Below are 23,166 nucleotides of genomic sequence, written 5' to 3'. Positions count from 1 at the left end.
AAGTAATGCACTCCCGTCTCCTCCGGCAATCCTGCAGAAAGCATCGCTGGAGGGGTTGAGGCCACTGCTGGAGGAGAACGTGGGGTCTCGGTTACCTGTAGCAGCCCTGATGTGGTCCGCTCAGGTCCGCCCCCCAAAAGCCTCCTAACATGGCCTCGAGACCCTACAGCTTGGCCTATCACCGCCGTCTGGGGTGGAGGCCCCCCCTGCTGTAGGACAGGTTATTCCTGGACCTGAGGGGCCCCACCTCAGCCTGGGGGATCGCTGGTGACAGAAGAAGCCAAGAGAGAGGCGGGTGGGAAGGAGAACCGCTCCCAGAGGGTCAAGGCAGGTGGTGGGCAGCGAGGAACATAGCTGGCTCCCTGGGCCTCAGGTTGACGTTGCAGTAATTATGTCAATTAAGACAAATAAGTTCAAAATGTACGGGGAAAGAAGGAAAAAAAGAAGCAAAAGTCTCTAAAACATTGGCTATCTCTGTTTCCGTAGCAACCTGTTCCTCACACTCTCAGTGGTTCCTGGCTTGGGGAAGAAGAGGGCCCCTCAGTCCTGAGAAATCTGAGGATGGATGGTGGGTGTCACCTGTCCTGACCCAAGCTAAGGGCAGTGGGGGGAAGGTGGGGGCACACGCCCAGGGCCTTGAGAGAGTCACAAAGCTACAGAATGGCTCCACTGGTTCCTTAAGCCAGTGCTCTGTTTTATCACTGGGACACTGCAGCCCTGAGAGGAAAATGACCCTGTGGAGACAGGGCGTGAGTTAGCGTCAGAATTGGAATTCAAACCTGGGCCCCGCAGCACCACTTGGATCTCACTGGGCTACCCAGCTGTGCGGCGTCCTGGCACAGAAGGCAAAGGCTCCAAGACCCAGCTTGATGTGGAGACATTTTCCTCATCAGGCTGAGCATTCAGGATGTGGGGGTGGGGTGGCACACACTGTGTGGGAACACACCCTGCAAGGTCAAGGCTGGCATCCGCTGGTTCTGCCTTCACCTCTCCCTCCCCTTGGGTGCCCCCTGAGTTCTTCCGGTGTCCTTGTGCCCCATGGTTCAGAGCGTCACTCCAAGACGGCAGAGCCCTGAGAACCCTTGGGGGTGGGCAGGCAGCACATGTCCATGAAGCCGTGGGTCCCCTGAAGCTGGGCAGCCGGGAAGGAGCTGCCTTCTCAAAGGTCCCCGTATGCCCTCACTTTTGCTAACACTCTCAGTGGGCACAGCTCTGCATGTCTATCCACAGTCCACGTGTGGCACCCAGCATGACCCACCACCCAGGCACACACAGTGTTAGTGTTACCTCACAGGGCAGTTATTAGACTTCCCATTTTATAGATGCAGAAACTGAGGCCCAGGAGGTAAAGGGACACATCCAGGGGCACACTGTATATTAGGGATGGAGCAAGGGACGCAGACTGAAAAGAAATGTCTAGAATCCACAGGTGTGTATTCAAGCCACACACTCTCTTCTCCCCCCTCACCTCCTCCCACTTTCCTGTGACTGACAGATTTTCCACATTCAACCCTGGGCACCCTGGGAACAGGGGCCCAGACTTCACAGAGTACAGAATAGAACATGCAGATGAAGCCCTGGCTGCCGCTTTTAATGAAAGGCTCTCAAGGAAAGCCCTTCTCTGATGAACTGAGGCTACTTATTTCAACCACAAGGAAATTCAACATGCGAAGTAAGGAAGGGTTTGATCATTTAGCACCTGAAATTGACAGGTTTGAATTTGGCCTGAATCCCTGGTAACCAGTCCACAGGGATGGGCGCAGGGCTGGCGGGGGGTCGGGCGGGGCCCAGGTCCCTGGGGAGGCAGGAGAGATGGTCCCCAGCAGAAACACATGGTTTTTACCTGGAATATTCCAATATGTGGAAATGAGATGTTCATTCTTTCTCCCTACACTTGCCCTGGAGACCCCCTCTTGCCCTGGGAATCTCCCTCTTTTCTGTCCCCAGATCTTCCTGTACCCTGCCCCCTCTTAGCTCTCAGCCAGGACACAGAACCTGATTAGACCTTGACTCAGTAATGCACTCAGGAGGCAAATAGTCTAGACAGATGCCTGGGGAGTTGGTAATGACCCCTGCTTCCATTGCCTCCATGCCTAACTCCTCCTCCCCACCCATACCCCTCAGAGTCCCTCTCAGACCCATTCGTGGGATTTCTCAATTTGGCAAGGTTCAGATGGTCTCTCCCTGTGTCTTTGTTCCCCCAGGAGGAGACCCTGCTGTGGCCCACTTCTCAGCTTTCTGACTATTGGGGCCCCCCCATGTGTTTGTGCTCTGAATTTCCACCCAGCCAAGACCCTGGGGCACAGAGCCTCCTGGGAGTAGGCTTGGAGGACAGGGCAGCGGGTGAGAACAGAGTTCAGCTCCAACTGGCAGCCCCTCGGGGCTGGGAGATGCCAGAGAATTCTCAGCTCAGTGCGAGTAGGTAACAGGAGAGTTTGGAGAAGGAAGGGGCCATTCGTCCTGCAGAATGAGGAATAGTAACCTAGAAAGACAATCTCCCCACAAGACATGGGCACAGACCCTGACCCTGGAACCCTACGGGATATGCACAGAGTGGGATCCTGCTCTCAGGAGCAGGCCCAGCCTGACCCCGGCCACAGCCTCTGGTCGGTTAACGAGTGCTGCCCAGAAAACCATCCCAAACCTTAGAGGCTTAAACAACCCGATCTGTAATTTCTCTGCTGGCCTTTCCTGGGCCTCTCTCTCTCGAAGTTGCTTTGGGCTGGCACTCAGCTGGGGCTGGGCTCAGGGACAGCTGGGGTGCTGGACCTTACCTTTCCCATGCTTCATCAACCTTCGTGGAGGGTGTTCTCATGGCAGGGGTCTGGGAGGGAGAATGTACAAGCTGAAAGGCTCTTGAGGCCTAGACTCTGGAATGTTCCACCACATTCTATCAGTGGAAGCCAGTCATGAGGCCAGCCCAGATTTTTTTTTTTTGAGGGGGGGGGTTGGAGTGTGGACTCTACATCCTGATTGGAGTTCCTGCAAAATATTAGGGCCATGCTCTTGCGACGTGTCCCAGCCTGGCAGCTTCACGGATCACCTTTTCCAGATGGCAGCTCTGTAGCGGTTACCCAGGGCCTCGCTAACACAGTTCTGGTCTGGTTCCCCCCTCCCCAAGTGTCTCTGAAGTCAGCTCCAAGGGTAACTTTAAAACCCAAAGAGAATAGGCAGAGATTGGAGGTGAGTGGTGGTAGACGATGGCCAGAAGGGTCAGGGAGGGTGGGGTCTTTTCCTGGGCCAGCTACCCAGAGGCTGAGTAGATGTACAGAAGGGCAGAGAGGGAAGTTGGCTCAGGGCACTGGGGCTCAGAGCAGCCCTTGTCACAGCTCCTGGCAGCCACAGCTCAGGCTCTGCTCCTCGGGCTGGCCTACTGGGCAAGGGCTTGTCCTAGATGAGTGGGTGTTGGAACCCAGGGCTGTAAGAGGACGCCGAGGGCAATGCCCCCTTCTCCCAGGCCAGATGACTAAGCAAATGATAATACCGTGTTTCCCTGAAAATAAGACCCAGCCGGGCAATCAGCTCTAATGCGTCTTTTGGAGCAAAAGTTAATATAAAGACCCGGTATTATATTATATCATATCATATCATATCGTATCATATCATATCATATCATATCATATCATATATCATATCATATTATATTATATAAGACCCAGTCTTACATTATAATAAAATAATACCAGGTATTATATTATATTACATTACATTACATTATATTGGACTCGGTCTTATAGTAAAATAAGACCGGGTCTTATATTAATTTTTGCCCCAAAAGACGCATTAGAGCTGATGGTCTGGCTAGGTCTTATTTTCGGGGAAACAGTAATGTCTGTAATGCCAGTGGCAGCTGGCCCTTTGTGAGTGCTTACCATGTGCCTCATGCCAGGCCCTGTCCTAAGTACTTTACAGGTATTATTTCATCCTCCATCGTGCCTTCAGGTAGGGATTAGAGTGTGGTGGCTAAGAGCACAAAATCTGCGAGCAGCCTCCCGGGGCTCCGCCTCCTACTGGCTGTGTGGTCTTGGGCAAGTTTCTTAACCTCTCTGAGCCTTGATGGTCTCATCTTTTTCTTCTGGCAAGTTTGGATAAAATTAAATCTGACCTGACAGAATAGTTAATGAGGAGTGACTGCATTATCATATGCGAAGTGCTTAGAACAATGCCTGGCCTATATATTATTATTTTTTTTTTTTAAAGATTTTATTGGGAAAGGAGAAACAGGACTTTATTGGGGAACAGTGTGTACTTCCAGGCCTTTTTTCCAAATCAAGTTGTTGTCCTTTCAATCTTAGTTGTGGAGGGTGCTGTTCAGCTTCAAGTTGCTGTCCTTTCAGTCTTAGTTGCGGAGGGCGCAGCTCAGCTCCAGGTCCAGTTGCCATTTTCTAGTTGCAGGGGGCACAGCCCACCATCCCTTACGGGAGTTGAGGAATCGAACTGGCAACCTTGTGGTTGAGAGGATGCGCTCCAACCAACTGAGCCTTCTGGGAGCTCAGCGGCAGCTCAACTCAAGGTGCCGTGTTCGAGGAATTGAACCGGCAACCTTGTGGTTGAGAGCCCACTGGTCCATGTGGGAATCGAACCGGCAGCCTTCGGAGTTAGCATGAAGCTCTAACCGCCTGAGCCACCGGACCTGCCCCTATTTATTATTATTATTATTATTATTATTATTACTCCTATTTTATAGATGAGGAAATGGCGGCACAGAGAGATTAGGCAACTTGCCCAAGGTCACACAGCCAGGAAAATACACAGTCAACCACCCCCCTTCTCCACCTGTGCTAAGTAGCCCTTAGCACAGAGCTACTTAGGCAATGCAAAGCAGGATGATTTGAATGTGGGGGCCCCTTGACACTGTGCTCTGGCAGGATGCTTTTCAGCGAACCCACTGTGTGTAAGGTCAAGTGTCAGCCACTGAGTGTGATACCAAAACTAGGAAGGAGAAATAGGCAGCTGAAAATTAGGAATTAACCAACGGGACAGGAGGTTCTGTGCCCATGTGGGACCCTCAAACACTGGGACCTGGTAGTGGGGGGAGGCTCAGGTGGAGTTCTGCCAGGGCTGCTGTGAATTGACAAAAACTGGAACAACGTGGTGTGTTTTCATAAAGCAAAATTAATTTACTATTAGGTTGGTGCGAAAGTAATTGCGGTTTAAAAGGTTAAAAATAATTGCAAAACCCGCAATTACTTTTGCACCAACCTAATACGTAAACCTCTCCATTCCTTCTATGCCTTTGGTGTTAAAAATGTCCTTTTAAAAGAGTCAATGAGGGCCGGCCCGGTGGCTCAGGCGGTTAGAGCTCCATGCTCCTAACTCCGAAGTCTGCCAGTTTGATTCCCACATGGGCCAGTGGGCTCTCAACCACAAGGTTGCCGGTTCAACTCCCACAAAGGATGGTAGGCTGTGTCCCCTGCAACTAGAAAACGGCAACTGAATCTGGAGCTGAGCTACACCCTCCACAACTAAGACTGAAAGGATAACAACTTGACTTGGAAAAAAAAGGCCTGGAAGTACACACTGTTCCCAATAAAAGTCCTGTTTCCTTCCCTAATAAAAGCTTTTTTTTAAAAAAAGTATCTCGTCACAAAAAAAAAAAACAAAAAAAATCAAAAAAAAATTCAACTCTGCTCTTTAAAAAAAAAAAAGAGTCAATGAAATCTGCATGACTGAGTTTTTTGTTCTCGTTGCTTCATATCCTCGTTGGGCAGATTAAAGTCAGCCTCACCGACCTGCTCCTAGATACGCATATGGATTTAGATCTAAATCTAGGTTTTGGGGGAGCAGGCAATTGTGCTGGTCTGGGAACTTGCAATGTGTGCTATGGCACTCGTATGGTTCTCAAGGTGGAAATGGTGTCGTGTCACATTTGTCCCCAAACCTCCACCATAGCGTTGGGCATTAGTAGTTGTTGGTGTCTGTTTCTGACCTTGGTGGAAGAGCGGCCAAAACTCTGCCAAAGGGAGACATAGCCCAGAGTCAAGGCTCGGGGAAGGCTCAGGGAGCAGACGCCTTCCCTACCTGAGCACCTGAGCCTTGGACTCCGAGCGGAGAAATGCAGCAACACCTGAAGCCTTGCCTCAGGTAGAGAGAAAGAGCATCAGCTCTGACCTTGAGCCAGGTCTGCCCAGGAAGGGCATGGGTGTCTCACCACGCATCCCCACCCTGCCAGGGCTGCCAACAGCAGGCACTGCAAGATGGCCAGGGAGGCCTCTTCCCAGCTTCCCTTGACCTGCCCGAGAAAGCTGGGGGTGCCCCGGGGAGACTGGTGAATCCTCCAGCCTTATGAACATTCATTCATCCCGCAAACATCTGGCCTGCGGAAACTGGAAGCCAGGTAGAGGCCAGCGAGCTGGACTCAGCCCGGCGGGATGCTGGGGCCGGCTGGGCAGAGCATAGCAGGGTGCACACCGTCACCCAAACTCAGTGCCACCTGGTGCCCTCCCCCCCAGTAGATGCTTCCTGTGCACACCTGCCCTACCCTCCTTGGTATTAATTAGCCATTATGCTTGTGGTAATTAAAGGGACCACGCCAAAGTCGTTCCTGCTCAGAGATGATGAAGTCCTCCTTCCCTTCAGCCCCCTGTGATACAGAGATGGCGAGAGGAGAGGCTGCATGTGGGGCTCTTCCCTGCTGCCTCCAGGGCACCCTGTTGTCTGCGAGGAGTGGTAGGAAGTGAGGGACTGGCGGGGGACCTGGGGACTGTGTGTTTCTAAGCCGCAGCAACAGCATTTTCAGCTAAACCTAAGGAGCTGATGACCCCACAGGACTATGGATGTCGTGGTCTTGCTATTACTGTTGTTACTATTACTACTGCTGATGCCGAGAGCCTACCTAACACACATGTGTTGTAGACACTCCCATCTGAGCGGGAGGATCAGTAATCACAGTAATCACAGAAGGTCCCATTTCCTGAGGGCTTACCGACTGTCAGACACCGTGCTAAGCACTTGGCAGTCACTTCTGCTGTCATGCGATAGGAATGTTTGTCAGAATCACCACGTGCTGCAAAAATGGCTCAATAAAAACCCCAGGGCTCATGGGGGAAATGAGGTGAGGGAACAACACTCCAAAACTTCATCAGGGACACCTAATAGAGGCGATTTTACATCGTCAGTGGTTCAGAAATGCATAGCCACTACAATAAACAGGGCACTTTGCCTTGGGAAAGGCCTGGAGCTTGCTTGTGGGAGGGGGCGTGTCACTTCTTGTGACGGGTGGAAGGAGAGAGGTCTGAAAGGTCTGAAATCGGAAGGAGAGTTGTCAGACCACCTGTGGGTGGGTGAGCTCACAACACACCCAGGGAGCTGAGGATACTGGGGTGAGGGGGGGTTGTATCTGCAGCTCGTTTCAGCTGAGTGCCGTCATCTACATTTACCTAGCGTTTCTCATGGACAAAAATCACACACGAACAAATGCGAAACTCAAGTTAGGCTCAGATGGTTCCCTAATATGTCAATTGTATTGGAACAAATGCAGGTTTTTTCCAAACATGTGCTAGAGCCAAACTGCCTAAACGTGTATTTTCTGTAAGGCTCCACCTTTATTGTGCCATTTTACAGATGGAGTGACCGAGGCTCAGTGAGGTCCAGCCCTTTCTTAAAGTCACAGGCTGAGTACGTGGGCAGCTAGGAATGGAGCAAAAATCAGAGGCCAAAGCAGGGTTCTTAAGGATTACAGTTCTTAGCGACTGCGGTCAGACTTGTTATCAGTCCTGGCACCAGTTTACTTGGTCAGCCCTGTCGTCTCTCCTGGTTCATGGCAAAGACCAAGCTGGCCTCCAGCCGCTTGGCCTTGACCATCTCTAGTTCACCGTCCACCCTGTAATCAGAGCAGTCTTTGTAAAAACGTAAGTCTGCTTTTTTTACACCAAGGGTCGGCAGGCAGTTTCAGTAAAGGGCGAGACAGGGACGATGTCAGGCTCTGCGAGCCATGCAGTCTGTTGCAACTTTTCAGCTCTGTGGTTGTAAAGCAACAGCGGCCAAGGTCAATACGTCAATGAGTGAGCTGGCTGTGTTCCACTAGGACGTTATTTATGGACGCTGAAATTTGAATTTCATATAATTTTCACCTGTCACGAAACGTGACTCTTCTTTCTGATTTTGTTCCACAATTTAAAAATATAAAAACTATTCTTAGTACGTCGTGCCGTTCACCAGAGGGTGGGGCGTAGACTTGGCCAACACCAACCTCTGTAGTCGGCCAACCTCTGTTTTACCAACTCCTGATGAATACCCTCCACTTGTTCCTGGTGTCCTTAGGGAAAAGCCCAAACTCCTCAGCCCTGCCCACAGGCCCTGAGGGGGACTGACACCAAACTCCAAGGCAGCCTGTGCTCTGGCCAGTGGCACATTCAGTGATTCCCTATCTGGGGACTGTTTCTGTCTCTGATACCCACTCGTCATGCCGGGCATCCTGATTCACCCTCACCTTCCCCTTGTGTCCTACCTTGGAAAACCCCTCCTCCATGAAAGCCTCTCCTGCCTTCTGCACCCCCAGCCTCCATCAGCCCTCCCCCAGGCCCCTCAGTCACACAACAGCCCCTAGTCTGTCACCCTGAGGCATGGATGGACCTCCACCCCCGCCCATGCCCCAGGGCCTCACTTCCCTCACATGAGCAGGACCTCTGGCATCAGAGACTCCAGTCTGCGGTGGAGGGAAAAGGCTCCTCACCAGCTCGCCCTCCACCCCTGCAGGTCTAGTGAGGAAGCTGCTCTCTGGACACCTGGCAGACTGGGGAGAGCCAGGAGAAAGCAAATCCGTTAGGTTACTCCCCTCTTCCTCCCACCACGATAAAGCCACAAAGCATAGGCAGCTGGGTTCCTTCGGGCCCAATTCTCATGCAGACTCTTTATCAGCCTGTTTTAATTTGCTTTCTTTCTGATCCACTTCAGTCTGAAAAGGACCCTAAGGCATGTCAGGAAGGTGCCAGGAGGCAGGACAAAGGAACCTCCTTTATTCCCCTCAGAGGGACAGGAAGCAGGGAGCAATGGGGAAAGTTCCAGAGCATTGTTATAAGCAGAATGAGAGGCAACACTTTTGCTTTTCAGTTCTTCCTTTTCCTTTCCTTTTTTTTTTTTTTAAATAAGCACATAGTCCCCTCACCCCCTGACTCAAGGCTCAGGATTTCTCCTTCCTCGGTCACTTCTTTAAAAATCCAAGCTGAAATCCCTTCAAGTTTTAACTCCTTGCACCCTGGACAAATTTTGCCTTCTCTATGTCTTCATTTCTTTCTGCTCCCAATAATAAAATGTTATGTCCCATGTTCCTTTTTCCTTTGCGAAGTTACCCATAGAGCTCATTATTCTCATCCCAGAGGGGGACTCTTGGGTCCAGACAAGGTCTGGGCAGCTCGTTGAAGGCATCTCCCTCAGGTGTGTGAGAGAATACCTGCCCACTGAGCAGACTGAGGGCCCCAGCACAGGTCAGGAGACAGGGGTGGGGCCAGGACACATTTGGGGTCAGATGGGCCTGAAATCAAATCTCACTTTGCTCAACCTTTCTGAGCCCAGGTCCCCTGGCTATAAAATGGGTAAGAGTCCCTTCCCTCTGCAGAACATGTGGGGGTGAACCAGATAATGTATGTCAAGTGTTTGCTCAGAACCCATGGCTGGTTATCAGACAGAAGGTCCCAGCAGTGACAGTGCCACCCGCCCATGCCGAGTGGCCATCTCAGGCCCCTCAGCCTTCTCCCAGGCCCACCTCCTCCCACACCTGCCTTTTCACCCAGAGTCTGTGGGGACCACCTTGCTGATGGAAATCGTCAATGAGGTTCTTTTCCTTGTTCATTGAGAGCAGTTAGTTTGCCCAGAAGGTTACAAGGTAGACAGACACCCTCCGCGGACCAACAAACCAGGGCCGTCAGGTGTTAGCGGCCCCCAGCTCCATCACACCTCATGGTGAGCACAGACGCCGGACCAACTGGAGCATGATGGGTTCTCTCAGCAGAGCAGGGACTCTCAGGGCCACACCCTGGTCTCGGGCAGCAGGGAGGCCAGGGCAGGAAGTGGAGGTGGCTTGGCTCATCCTCTCCACTTCCGAAACGAGCCATCCGTCAGAAGGTGGTCACACAAGCCCACAGGCTGTGTCTTACCTGAGCAGCGGCCTGCAGGCAATTGTACATCCAGCCCAGCCCAGCCCTACGACCTGCTTCTAAAGGGTCTGCAGACAATGGGCAGCATCCATCCCCGCCCCCCCATCCTACTGACCCCTCCCACATTGTCAAAGAGACCTCTCCAGGTCCTGGCTCCATCCCTCACCTGGAGGAAACCTGGTGGTATGTTTCCTACAGCCACTGGAACAAATGACCACAAACGTAGTGACTTAAAACGAGGCGAGTGTTTCTTACGGTTCTAGAGGTCAGAGGTCTGAAAATCAAGGTATCGGCAGGGCAGCGCTCCTTCTGGAGGCTGGTCCTTGCCTTTTCCAGCTTCTAGAAGCCTCCTGTACTCCTTGGCTCACGTCCCCATGTCACTCCATCTTGTGCTTCTCTCTTCACGTCTCCTCTCACTCTGACGCTGCTGCCTCCCTCTAGAAAGGGTGCTTGGGATCCAGGAAATCCAGGAGAGTCTCCCCATCTCAAGGTCCTTCATTGCATTACAGCGGCTAAATCCCTGTCACCACCAATATGCGTTTGCTAGAGCTGCCATCACAAAGTGCCACAAACCGGGTGGCTTAAAACAACAGACATGTATTGTCTCCCAGTGCTGGAGACCAGAAGTCCCAACCCAAGGGGTGGGCAGGGCCACGCTCTCTCTGGAGGCGCTCAGGGAAATGCATTCTGTGCCTCTCCTCCAGCTTCTGATGTCGTTGGTGATCGTGGCCTTCCTTGGCTTGTGGCAGCGTCACTCAAGCCTCTGCCCCTGGCGTCACGCGGCCTTCTCCCTGTGTGTCTCTGTCTGTGTCTCTTCTTCCAAAGACACCAGTCATATTGGATTAAAGCTCATCCTAATGACGTCATCTTACCTTGGTGACATCTGCTAAGATCCTGGATCCAAAAAAGCTTACATTCACAGGGACTGTAGGTCAGGGTGTCAACATCTTTTGGGGGGACCCAATTCAACCATCATATCCTGTAAGTTAACATATGCACAGTTTTGGGGAAGTAGGGCGTGGACCGCGTGGGGGCCATTATTTGGACTTCCACACTGGCTATGTCACTGACGCATTCATAGAATGTGCTTTGAGCATGGATTGTTCTAGGCGTGATATGTGGGGAGCATGGGACCGTGTACAAGACATGGCCCCAGGGAGACACATACAAGTACATAGGACATTCAGTTAAGTTGTGACAAATGCACCAGGTCTGGCAGGAGAAATCCCTGGGGTAGCCCACAGGGGATTTGTTCTGGAAGCCTTCCTGGAGGGAATACCCTAGCAGAGAGGAATGCGACAGGCTAAGGGGCAGCATGTACAGAAGTGAGGGGAGGCGTATTTTCATTAGAAACTGCCAGAAGAGGGTAGAGCTGGAGAGTGAGGCCGACAGGGAGCTTTTACTTCCTGGAAGCTGAGGTCTTCATGAGCCCCCACGAGTAGCCTGTTCCCTGCGTGCTGCAGGCGCTGTGGACACCTGCGGATGTGAGCAAGTCCTGGCTGCTCACCTGCCCCCGCCACCGGGAGGACCCAGCCACCACCCCCCCCCCGCCCCCATGTGCCCGTGAAGGGACGAAGTAAGGCATGAAGAGATGAGTTCACGGACCTCACATCTGTGACCCAGTGTCACTGTAGCCCCCATTTTCTGTAGTCAGTCAGGGGTTCTCCTTCTGCCCCCACTGTGCCCAAGTGCCCCCACCTCCCATGGTCATCAAGTCCTTTACTATCCAAATGCCCACATTCTGCGAGGAGACGAGTCCGAGACTTTCTCCCGCCTTCCTAGGACTCTGGAGGACTGTGCTCACCTCCCCTGGGCCTCTCGGCTGCCTCCTCAGTCCTCCCTCAACCCTGCCGCCTCCCGTCAGAGGGCGACCCCTCTCAGGAGCACAGCATCTCCCCTCTCGTCCCCAAAGCACCATTAGCAGAAGCCGGCTGTGCACAGAACAGACTCACGGAAGAGGTGGGAGGGGAATTACAGCACAGGCTGGAAACCACTTAAAAGAGAACAGAAATCTCTGCTCCCGAATGGCCCTGCCTGTCCTCACCACAGGGAGTGTCCTCCTGCCATCATCCTCCCAGGGCCGGGCTCCATCTACTTCCTGTGGGAGCCCCCCGCCCCCATGAGTTCAGGATTCCTAGGGCTGCTACGTTCCAGTGGCTGTCACACAGAACAGTTAAGCTCTGTCCCTGACCCCTCTCAACCCTGGTCCCCTTCCACAACCAAAGTCCCATTAAAGAGTTTTCCTGATCTGTGAGGCTCTTCCTCCTGGTCTCCTCTGTCACTAGACTGGCCAGCACTAGGCAACGGCTTCTCTGGGACACGCGCCAGGCCCATCCTTAGGCCCTGCCCAGAAGCATCTCTGTCCCCTCGTCATCTACATTCTCTCCGTGTATAAGGGGGGGACGTGTGCAAACCCCAAGAATGAGAGACTCCAAATTACTGGGTACATGTCCAGGTGAGGTTTGTCTTCTCTGTGCACTGGGCTGTCCCAGCGTGCTAGGTACTTAAAAGCCGTGTGACCTGGGCAGGTTACTTAATCACTCTGGGCCCGTTTTCACATCTGTAAACTGAGGTTTCTGTTAGCGCAAACCTCCTAGACTGTTGTGAGAATTAACTGCCTCGATGTACGTGAAAGCCTTTAGGACAGTACCTTTCTTATATCACTGATAAGTATCTTAATGACATAATGGGACATTATTACCATTATTTATCACCTGGTACATATACTTTCCCCCTTTAAATCACCCTGCACAACAGTTGACCTTTTTTTCCTGAAGAATCTTGGCAAAAGCAAACCTACACTACGGAGCCTGTTTCTAGCCTGCCACCACCCCAGGGGCCAGTCCTTGGACTCCCAGCCATGTGCCTGCTGCAGGCGGGGGCGCGGTGTGTGTGCCCGTGGGTTTCTGAGGACACGCCCACACTTGAGCATGCCCTGGCCTGGACCTGCTGCCTCTCCTGTTACCCAAAAGGCCGTGGGAAGAGGCCATAGGAACTGCCTGCCACTGTCCCCACAGCCTGTGTCGGCCTCCGCCATCTACAGTGACACCTGCGGGCAGTGTGCAGAGGGCCCCCGCTGGTCCCCCAGTGGATGTGGGGGCCCAGCTGCCTACCCTCCCTAGCACAGTTCACATGAGAAGAGGCTGGGCAGGGGGTGTCAGAGAGCCTGGGGGATGGAGCCTGGGGAAGGGGCACGGGGGGGGGGTCTATTTCCCCAAACTTCAGTGCTACCCTGTCCGTCCCCTCCCAGCCTCCTTCCCCCACACAGGGCCCTTGGGAAAGAAAGGCCTAGGACCAAGGGGTTAGTGGTAAGAAATCTTTGTCCTTGAGGACCACCTAAGACCTAGAAAATGTGGTTTGCATGGGAGCATATGTGTGTGTCTGTGAAGGGACATCTGTCTCTCTTGAGTGCATCTAAATGAGGCAGTCCAGAGTGCCAGCACGTGTGTGGCCTCAGTGTGAGAGCGGATGGGACTGGAACTGAGCAGAGTGGACTTGAGTGGGTCCTGAGTGACCTCGGGATGGGAGTAACCGTGGACATGTTCACCCTAGGCTTGGGGCCTTTGTGCATGAATGTGTGTGCAGGGCTGTGCACACACGTGTATGCATGAGTGTGCAGGTGTAGATGGTGTGAGTATGTGTGTGGACATGTGTGTACACAATTGTGCGTGCATGAGCGTGCAGGCATGCAAGTGGGTGAGTGTGCACAGTGTGTGTGTGAGTATGTGTGCATATGTGCATGTGCATGCACACGGGTGGGTGTGCACCAATGTGCGTGTGTGCACAGGTGTACACATGTGTACACAGGTGTACACGTGCACACACGCACTCTTCCTCCGTGTGACATCTGCGTGCATCTCCAGGCATCTGATTTATTAACGAGGACAATACAAGGAGAGTGTGCCTATTATTTCTGGTGTCCGCATCAGCTCCTGACAGCTTCATGGAATTGAAATATCTTATTTAATGCGACTAAGAATCATTTTAAATATCAACTGTGACACTCAAGGACTCGAACCAAAAAGGGCATTGTGAGTGTCCCCGTGCTGGAGAAGATGCCACATTTGTTAGGCAGTTATTTTCTCCCCTGCCCATCTCGTGTCTCTAAAAATCCAATTATCTGTCCCAGCTTTTCCCTGCGTTGTCGCCGTGTGCCCTCCACCCTGAGCCTGTCTCTCCATCTCGGAACTGAGCACACCGAGCCGGCGGGCCCTGTGGGTTAAATCAGGACACCCCGTGATGGGGCAGAGAACAGATTCTTGGTGTGTCTTCCTGTCTTCCCACCCTGGCCCCGAGCCCGAACCCCACAGCCCTCTCTCTCCAACCGTCTCACTGGGAGAAAGCAAAGCTTCCACCATCCAAGAGATTCCTCTCTCCTCCGCAGCTGTCAGAAAGCCTGGGGAAGCTCTAAGTGCAGTCATGGAAAGGTTTCCGAGATATCTTGTCACATGCACAAAGGTAGGAGTAGAACGGCAGGTAGAGGAGGCCCTGTCTCCTGCTCAAAAGGGGAAGGATTATGAATTTATGTTAAGAAATTTTGAGAAGAGACTCAGGCAACTAATAACGTGGTTTCCTCCCTGTGTGTGTCGGGAGCTGGGAATGACCTGGCAGCTGGGTAGAGACATTTACTGTGCACCTTTTCTTTTATTCTTTGAACTTTGGGTCCTGTGACTATATTTCCTATAATAAGTCAACAAATCAGCAATCCTAGAGGTGGGTGAATTTAGGGGTTCCCCAGCCCCTGGGGCTACGCCCCGGTGACTGTTCCTCATTGAATGAAGAAAGAGGCTGCAGGTCAAGCAGGATGTGGCCCTCTTAGCCTCCATCACTGTTCCTCATCCCCGGAGGGCCAGGCTCAGGCCCCTCTACCTTGAGTACACAGGTGGAGGTGACTGGGAGCTTGGAAGGTGAGACTGGTAAAGAGAGGTTCATTGGGGTCAAGATTGGGGCAGCCTTTAAAAGGGCGCTCTCATTCCCTTGCTATCCCCAGTGTCCCTGAAGACATATGACAGGAGGACACACTTCTCCACAGGCAGCTGAGGAATGGGGGCATAGCAGATCCCTCGGGGGTGTCTGGGACAGTTAGAGTTCATGTCCACAGGGAAGCCAAGGAATATGCCAGGCAAGGGAACCTGACGGGCATTTGTGCAGCACCTGCCGTGGACCAGGCGCTTCTATCCAGAGCTTCTTGTAATGCTCACATCAAAGACAGCCGTGACTGTCCCCATTTTACAGATGGGCAAACCGAGGCTTGCAAAGTACCATGACTTGCCCAGGCCACACACCTGAGAAACATCAGAAGCGGAAGCCAAGCCTAAATTTCCCTGAGTCAGAAGCCCCAGGGCTTTCTCCAACGCCATGCTCCCTTGTGGTTGCATTGAGAGTGAGCCCTGGTCCACAGGGCATTATAGCCACCTCCCTGCTCCCAGAGGAGTCCTGGACAGGGCTGGGCCCATCCAGGTCCCTGCCACGCCCGCAGCCACAGGTGGGCAGGGCAGACAGAGCTGTAGGCTGAGTGTGTCCTGAGGGCCCAGAAGGGAGCACCACAGGGATAATTCCTGCTGTCAGACATCGTCAAGGATGTTTACAACACACTGCGACGCTGGCCTCTTCCACCCGCCTGCCAGACAGGGGGACAGCTGTACTTCGCGTGGCGTGAAGGGGCTTTCCCTGGCAGGAAAGGCAGTGGTGGGACTGTTACTTTAAATAATGTTGTCTGCAAGCCAGAAATAGGTCTCTCAGGCACAGTGCACCAGAGGCAGCCCAGGGAGAGGAGGCAGGAGGAGCCAGACGGGGGCTGCATCCCGTTCTGCCAGGCCAAGAAGCACCTGTCCTTAACTGCAGGGGAAGGGAACCAAGAGGAGGCCCAGAGCCAGCCCAGCCCCAGGGGCCTGCAGCCTGTCCTTCCTCAGAGCCCCGCGTGGGCCTTGGGGTTCCTGGCTGAAGCAAAGAGCCTTATGCAGAAATCTACTATTATTAAAGTTTAAAATTCACCACAAATCACTGATATCAGCAAACAAACCCTGACCTAGTAAGTCCCTGGTGTCTTTTTTATAATGTATACTTAAATTATATGCTCAAAGTTGCATTTTTAACTTTATTTTTAAAATAAAAGCGATATATGTACCTGATAAAGAAAATTCTGATGGCACAGAAAGGCATAAAATCAAAAAGTAGACATTTCCCTCCCTCTCCACCCCCGATACCTCTCCCAAAAGGGAAATAACATGTTCTGGAGGATCCATCTTGAAAAAATTATATGTACTTGCCAGAGTGTATGTGATTGTAGGTGTGCAAATATGTATACTAGTTCAATTTACCCACAGGGTATCATACCGTTTACACTGTTCTTGGACTTTTATTTTTTTTGGTCCATGAACTCTAATTATTGTTTGGCTTCTTATTGCCTCGCGTTTTTATTTTCAGATTCGTCCCTCTTCCCCAGCTTCCTTTCCATGTTTTGTGCGTCTTGGAGACCATTCTATCTCGTCCCATACAGGTTCCTCGTTCAGCCTACAGCGACACCTCATCAAATGATCCAATCCCATTTTCGATGGTCGTGTAGGTTGTTTCCAGTTTTGTTTATCTCTGCCATTACAAGCAATGCAGTGGAGAACGTCCTTGTACCTAGTTTTTGCCACATTTTTGCAAGTATATCTAAAAGGCTAGCTCCCAAGAGTGCAACCTGTAGGTCAGAAGGTTTGCATATTCTTATTTTGACAGATTTTTGCCCCAAAGGCTAGACCAATTTACATTTCCACCAGCCGATCTGAGGGTATGACTCCTCTCCCCTCGCTCTTGCCAACACTGGGTGTGATCGTGGGTGAAAATCTTCGGCAATCTGATATGTCAGCATGGTTTTGATTGGGCTTTATTTCATTGTGACAGACGCTCAGCATCTTTTTGTGAGTTTGTTGGCCATGTCTGTCCATTTTCCTCTTGCTGGCGCTTTTAAATAATGTCTGGTTCCATTTCCAAAAATAGATGGCTTTTCTAGCCAGTCTCTCTCTCCAGCTTTCCTCGCAGGTCACGACATCGCTTTCGAGGCCCAAATAGTTTCCCCAAAGCTGTCTACCCTCCCCACGGGAGACATGGGGCAGAGGCCAGGAAGAGCCTGTGATGGGCTTGAGGATGGTGGGAGGAAAACGGGAAATTTGCCAGAGCTGGGGTGCCCGCTATCTCCCCATCATCACACTGTGCACAGTAATGCCAGACAGATAAGAGCCGCAGCCGGTGGCAGAGATAAGAGGCTTGGGCAGCCAGAAGGTTCTGGATGATGCTGCAGACCCAGAGGCAGCTCGTCACATGCTCACCTGTGAGGTGGGGCTTGTGTAGTCCCAGGATGGAAGGTGGGCCCTTGGAGCTGTGATATCAGTGTTGAACAGGTTAGCAGCTGGGCTTGGACTCAGAAAGGCTGTGTGGGACCCTGGCCCTGCCTCCTACTACTTGTGACACCACAGGTCAATGATGACATATTTCTGAACCTCGATTTCCCCACCTTGAAAATGGGGGTGCTAATAAAAGTATTCTCTCCATAGGATTAGCGGAGATTAAATAGAAGGCTCTCAAAATGCAGACCCACAACCGTGGGTACCTGCCCACCTAAAATGAAGAAAGTGAAGCTAGTGTAGTGGGCTTTGCATAAAATTTGTTGAAAAGGCTTTTATGCTGAGGTTACGTTTCTTTTTTGTGTGATCTCAGAAATGTCCTTTATAAATAAAATGCTGACCGTTCCTATTTATTTTTGTCTCCCTGCCTGGCACTTTTTAATATTATCTTTGTGTGTGTGTGTGTGTGTGTGTGTGTGTGTGTGTGTGTGTGTGTGTTTTGTTCCTTGATTGTTTTCCCGTTTGCTTTTTGGGTGGCTGGTTTTAATGACCTTACTTGGCAAAGTAAAAGGTTCACAATCTTATGTCAACCCCCATTTTTTTAAGTGTTACTGGTCCATGCTATCCAACCATCTGGGAAATGCCGTGTGAAATGAAGACAGTATGAAAAGTACTTAATACAACATCATCGCTATGAGATGATGGTGATGGTGATGGTGATGGTGATGGTGATGGTGGGCCCTGGCCAGAACTCGTGTCAAAGAAAACTTGGCAACTCCTGGGAGTTAGGTTGCTCTGTCCCAGGGTTAGCATAGCCCAGGAGCAGGTGGCAATGAGCTTGTCCACTGAGTCAGCTGGGCAAACCCTAGGACACCCAAGGACTGAGGAGATACCCTCGGCACAAACCCCTTGATTCACTGAGGTCTGTGCTGGGCTGTTCATTCCCCAGGGATAGGAAAGATGGTGCCAGAGAGCATGCCAGGGGAACTAGCCCCTCCATATCAGAGGGTACCACCTGCCCATGTCTCGCTGCCAAAAGCTCCTGGCATTGACCCAGCCTGGCGTCCTCCCTGCCTCTCAGCCAGGTGAGCTCACCACACTCCTGCTCTCGCCCAGCACCAGACTCTGATGCTATCTGGGCAGTCATGTGCTCCTGGAGGGGGCTCCCAAGGGACGCCCCAGGTGTGTGCACCTGGCCTCAGGGCCTCCACATATGGAAAGGCAACGTGTCCTGCTCAGAAGGCTCTGCCTTTTCCCTCCACAGAGCTGCCATGGAGCTGTCTATAACTTTCAAGATGGAACGATGCAAAGCATTTGGGGAAGCATGTAAATTTCCCTGTCTCTGTCACCTCCATCCATTTCAGTGACTATCACAGCACAGTCCCATGCCTGGCCAAAATAAAATGCCGCCACCTTTCTGAGTCATACAAATCACAGGCAGGAGAGGACAGCAGCCTCCAACGGCCCCAACACAGCCCTGGGAGGCCTGGTCACAGCCAGGGTCCAGGGCTCGGCACAGTACCTCCCGTCCACGGGAAAGTGCAGGCTACTTCCTGGACACCTCAGGAAAAGCCTCCTTGCCTTTGGGAGGGACCTTTCTGTGACCCCATGACATGGCCAAAGAGTCAAGAGCTCCCAGGTGCTCTTCATTCCGGAAGAGGGTGACATGGCCACCTCTGCCCTCTGACCCCAGGCTTCCCTGCAGCGGCCTGACTTGTTCACTGGCTGTTTCATCTGCCCCCAGGTACATGATCACCAGCCTGGACCGCACCCACGCTGGCTTCTACCGATGTATCGTGCGTAACCGGATGGGCGCTCTGCTGCAGCGGCAAACCGAGGTCCAGGTGGCCTGTGAGTACACGGGTGACTGTGGGCAGGGTGGGCGAAGCCCGAGAGCGTCTGCAGGTCCTTACCAGCAGCCATGCTCCTTCTGTGCTCACTGGGTGCTGTTCATGGCCCTTCCCGCTTATCTGGGCCAGGGCCCCCCTTCTGCAGTTAATGGAACCAAGGCCCAGAGAGGTGGCAGCAGCTCTCAGGGTTCCACGGCTGATAATGACACACACACATCTGCTGGCTCTGAGGTCAGCACTCTTGAAATGGGACTAGCTGCTTTGTTTTTCAAAAGGAAGCTCCATCACCTGCTTTGAGGGCCTCCTCTGGGGTTGGCCTCACACTTAGGGGTGGGGTGGTTCCTAACAGCCAACCTGAACCTTTCTAGTTATGACACTTTTCTTGGCACCCCCATGACCTTCATTTTTCCATCCTCCAACTCGCTCAGCCCTGGAGCACTAACAGTGTGGGGGTCCCCACGATCTTCGGAGGGCACTGGGAGATGCCCCACGGTGGGTACCACATAACTCTAAAAGAGAGACAGGAGATGACAAGTCAGGGTTCTTGGAAGGGCCAGGGGGGCCGAGGGTAAAGTGGGAGGCCCTCGCTGAGCCTTTGAAGGTAACAGCCTTCTCCCCAGTGCCACCAATCCCCAGAAGCGCTACCTCATATGGAAGAGGGAAGGCAGCTTCAGAAGAACCCAAGGGCATCTCACGACCCAGGGCCCCAGAGCACCAGTCATCACGCTCCCCTGTGACTCAGTTTCCCCCCTCCCTGTCCTAAATAGCTGCTCTGTGCTAGAAATGAGCCTGATATGGGCTGTTTCATTTTGGGTGTTCCAGGAGGAGGGGTCCACTGTTGCACAGTGAGACATGAGCGTGTGGAAAAAGCCCTAGTGAGCTCTGAAAATTTTTTAAAAGGACAACCACTCATCCAGAGCCCCCAGGGGCTTGCCTCTGACTTAGCGCAGGAGAAAGCTTTCTACTTGGAGAGAAATAGAAAGAGAAATCTAATAAGAAACCTCTAGTGAGCCAAAGAGTGTTTATAATAATTATGGAAAACAGCTGTAATCAGAAGTGCAGGACGGCTTGTCCCCATAAATCAGCGCTAAAGGCGACTCGACTTACTCTGAGGAGCAGAAAAGCCCTGAATTAAAATGATGGATCAGGGCTGCTGTCTAGGCTGGAAGACTCCTGTGGAGCTTCATTTAACCAGTGCCCAGAGTCCAGCGGGCCACGGGCAGCCGTGGGGCAGCCCCCAGAGACACTGCGTGTGCATGCACGTGTATGCACTGGTGTGGGTTCATACGTGTGTGTGCAAATGTGTCTGGATTGGTCTGCCTCTTTGCTCACCTGTGTGCTGGTGAGAATATATACATGTGTGTCTGTGTGCATGTGTGTGCAGTTGGAAGTGCCATCCAGGACACCAATCAGTCCAGACTGTTGTGGGGAGTGTCTATTCCAAGCCTTTGGCTCCTAGGAGACAATAGGAACTTTGTGGAGTTGAGAGCCCCTGAGGTGACAGTCTTCCCTGGGCTGGCTCTGCTGATCAGAAAGAGAAAAGAAGGGAACCCAGTGGCCATGTGGCTGAAATGCGTCTTCCTTGGCTGTGATAGGGACCCAGGAGCCCGGGACTCTGCCCCCTGACCCCCCCACAATATGCACGCTCCTTCTCACGTACACATAAACCCACAGTGGGGGTGTTGCCAGACGCGTGCCCGGGCCCTGTTCCCAGATCCACAGGTATCCTCCTGCCCCCAAGCCAAGGGATGGGTTGTGACGAGACCCAGGTGCAGAGAAACAGGCAAGGTGCACTGATAATGAGCAGAGGCATTTCATAAGGACCCAGGTTGCACCTGGAATTTCCTGCGTACGTACAGAGAAGTGCTTAGACCTCCCTGGGCTCCCAGCCTAAGAGTGGGGTGAGAAGCAGATGGCAGGGACTCAAACTGCCTGACACCGTAACCTTTTGCCCAGGTACAGACCCCCCGAATGGGGTAATCCTGAGCTCCCCATCCCCACACTGCAGGTTCTGTGGGTCCTGGATCACTCCAGGTGATGCTGGCAGAGATGACCCCAAGAGGTGGTGACGTGCAGGGGCCTGGTCCAAACCCATGAGGGAGCTTTGAGACTCTGCCATTGCCGAGATCCCGTGTGAGGGGAAAGGGGTGGCAGGTACCTTACGGTGTCGGCAGGCTGTGGGGTGCACTCTGGACATGGTCATAACCACAGTTGTCACTAGGCTGCCCCCAGGCTTCATGGCGCTGCTGCTGGCTACGCAAATGTGGTTCCAGGCCCCGCAGAGACAGGGGACACCTTGAAGGAGCCGAAGGTGGGGGACGAGGGGAGGGGAGGGGAGCCCAGGTCCCTGCATTCCCGACCACCAGCTCCCATGGCACTGAGAACTCACCCCTCACACTGCACCCGCCCACTTTGCAGGTCTTACGCCCTTTCCTCCATAGCAGCACAAAATGGAAACCACTATTTGCAGCCCTTTGGGCCGTAAAGCCAAAGGGTTAGGGGATCTAGGAACTCCTGCCTGACAGCTGAAGAAAATACTCATCTTGACAAGTTAACGAAGCTTTCGCTCAGCCCTGGTGGCCACAGTGGGACACACAACTCCCTGGTCCCCTCCCTTGCTCGACACAATTGTCTCATTCCAGGGGACTCTCTCTCTCTAGCTATGGAAGACGCAGAATTCGAAATCCAGCCTCCCTTCCCACCCCCCAGCACACCTTCCAGGGATATTCAAGATGGGGAAACTGAGGCACAGAAAGGTCAGAGGACAATCCATGTTCTCACAGCCAGTATTTCTGTCCCACCTTCTCCTGCCTCACTACCATCAACGGTAGGGTGTAGCCATAGACTCAGCCATGAGCCCCAGATTCAAATCCCAGCTCACCTCTCCCTCGCTGTGTGACCTTGGGCAAGTTACTTAACTTCTCTGTGCCTTCACTTCCTAAAAAGAATGCTAATATTAGTGCCTACCCAGTGGGGCTGTCACAAGGGTTCGTCAATCGGTGCCTGAGAACCAGAAACAGCACCCATCCTGGAGAATCCTCAGGGATGAACAGACTTGCTCTGCAAGGCCCACCAGGGAAGGCATCCCGGAATAAACATCACACCCTTTCTCACTCTGTCTGCCTTCTGAGGTACATTCCTAGCCACCCCTGCTTCTGTCCAGGGCTGGAGCCAGGGGGAGACAAGTGACGCACTTATAGGGGCACTCCTCTCAGGGACTCACCGCACACTGGCGAGACCTGGGGGGTGGGAGCCTCCTTAAATCTTTCCCCTCACCCTTTCCCAGTCCTAGGGCTCTCCCAGCTTTGTGCCCCACAGACCTCCATCGGTCTGTCTGTCCGTCTGCCTCTCTTCCAGCCAGACAGGTTCTGACGCCAGATGGGGTATGGCTGCCTCTCCAAGTGCTTCGGTCTCTCCTTGGCACTTCCCGCCTGCCAGGGTCCTGGGATGCCAAGCAGCCAGTGCCCACGACTGCTGCCCTTGGGTCTCTTTCCAGGGATCCGGCCAAGCAGGCCCCACCCCTGGTTCACACCCCTTTCCCAGAGAGGCCCTGGGAATTAGGTTCTAATGAGAAATTAATAAGGCAGCTGTGCTAACAACTAATGATAATGCCAAAGTCATTACAAAAAGATTCTTTACATGTTTTTAATTACAGCAATTAAGGGGAAGTCAATAAAACATCAACTTCCTCCCCAGTTCCCTTCCTGTCCCCATCCAGAGTCTTCTTTGTGTTTTTAAAGTCGCCATAAATTTCTGGCCTGGCCTGCGACAAGTGGGCCGAATGGCTGAGAGGGTTGGGAGAGCTTTCCAGTGTACGGTTTCCCTCAGGCCACTGGTTGTTCCCCTCCGATCCTGTGGCTTCCTCTGGACTCTCGTCACCTGGGCCACATCCCG

At 52.6% G+C, this 23,166-nt stretch overlaps 1 protein-coding gene across 2 annotated transcripts in view; it reads left to right on the top strand.

The window, feature by feature from the left end:
• Positions 1-23,166, top strand: part of SDK2 (sidekick cell adhesion molecule 2) — a 245,641-nt gene that overhangs the window by 125,452 nt on the left and 97,023 nt on the right. For both annotated transcript variants that reach the window (XM_081029413.1, XM_081029412.1), the window contains exon 3: positions 19,167-19,273. In XM_081029413.1, the coding sequence (XP_080885539.1) occupies positions 19,167-19,273 (107 nt within the window). The remainder of the gene's footprint in view (positions 1-19,166; positions 19,274-23,166) is intronic.

The sequence above is a fragment of the Rhinolophus hipposideros genome (assembly GCF_964194185.1).
Source record: "Rhinolophus hipposideros genome assembly, chromosome: 20".
Taxonomy (NCBI): domain Eukaryota; kingdom Metazoa; phylum Chordata; class Mammalia; order Chiroptera; family Rhinolophidae; genus Rhinolophus; species Rhinolophus hipposideros.
The sequence above is the reverse complement of the archived record's forward strand: the minus strand, read 5'-3'. Positions and strand labels throughout refer to the sequence as shown.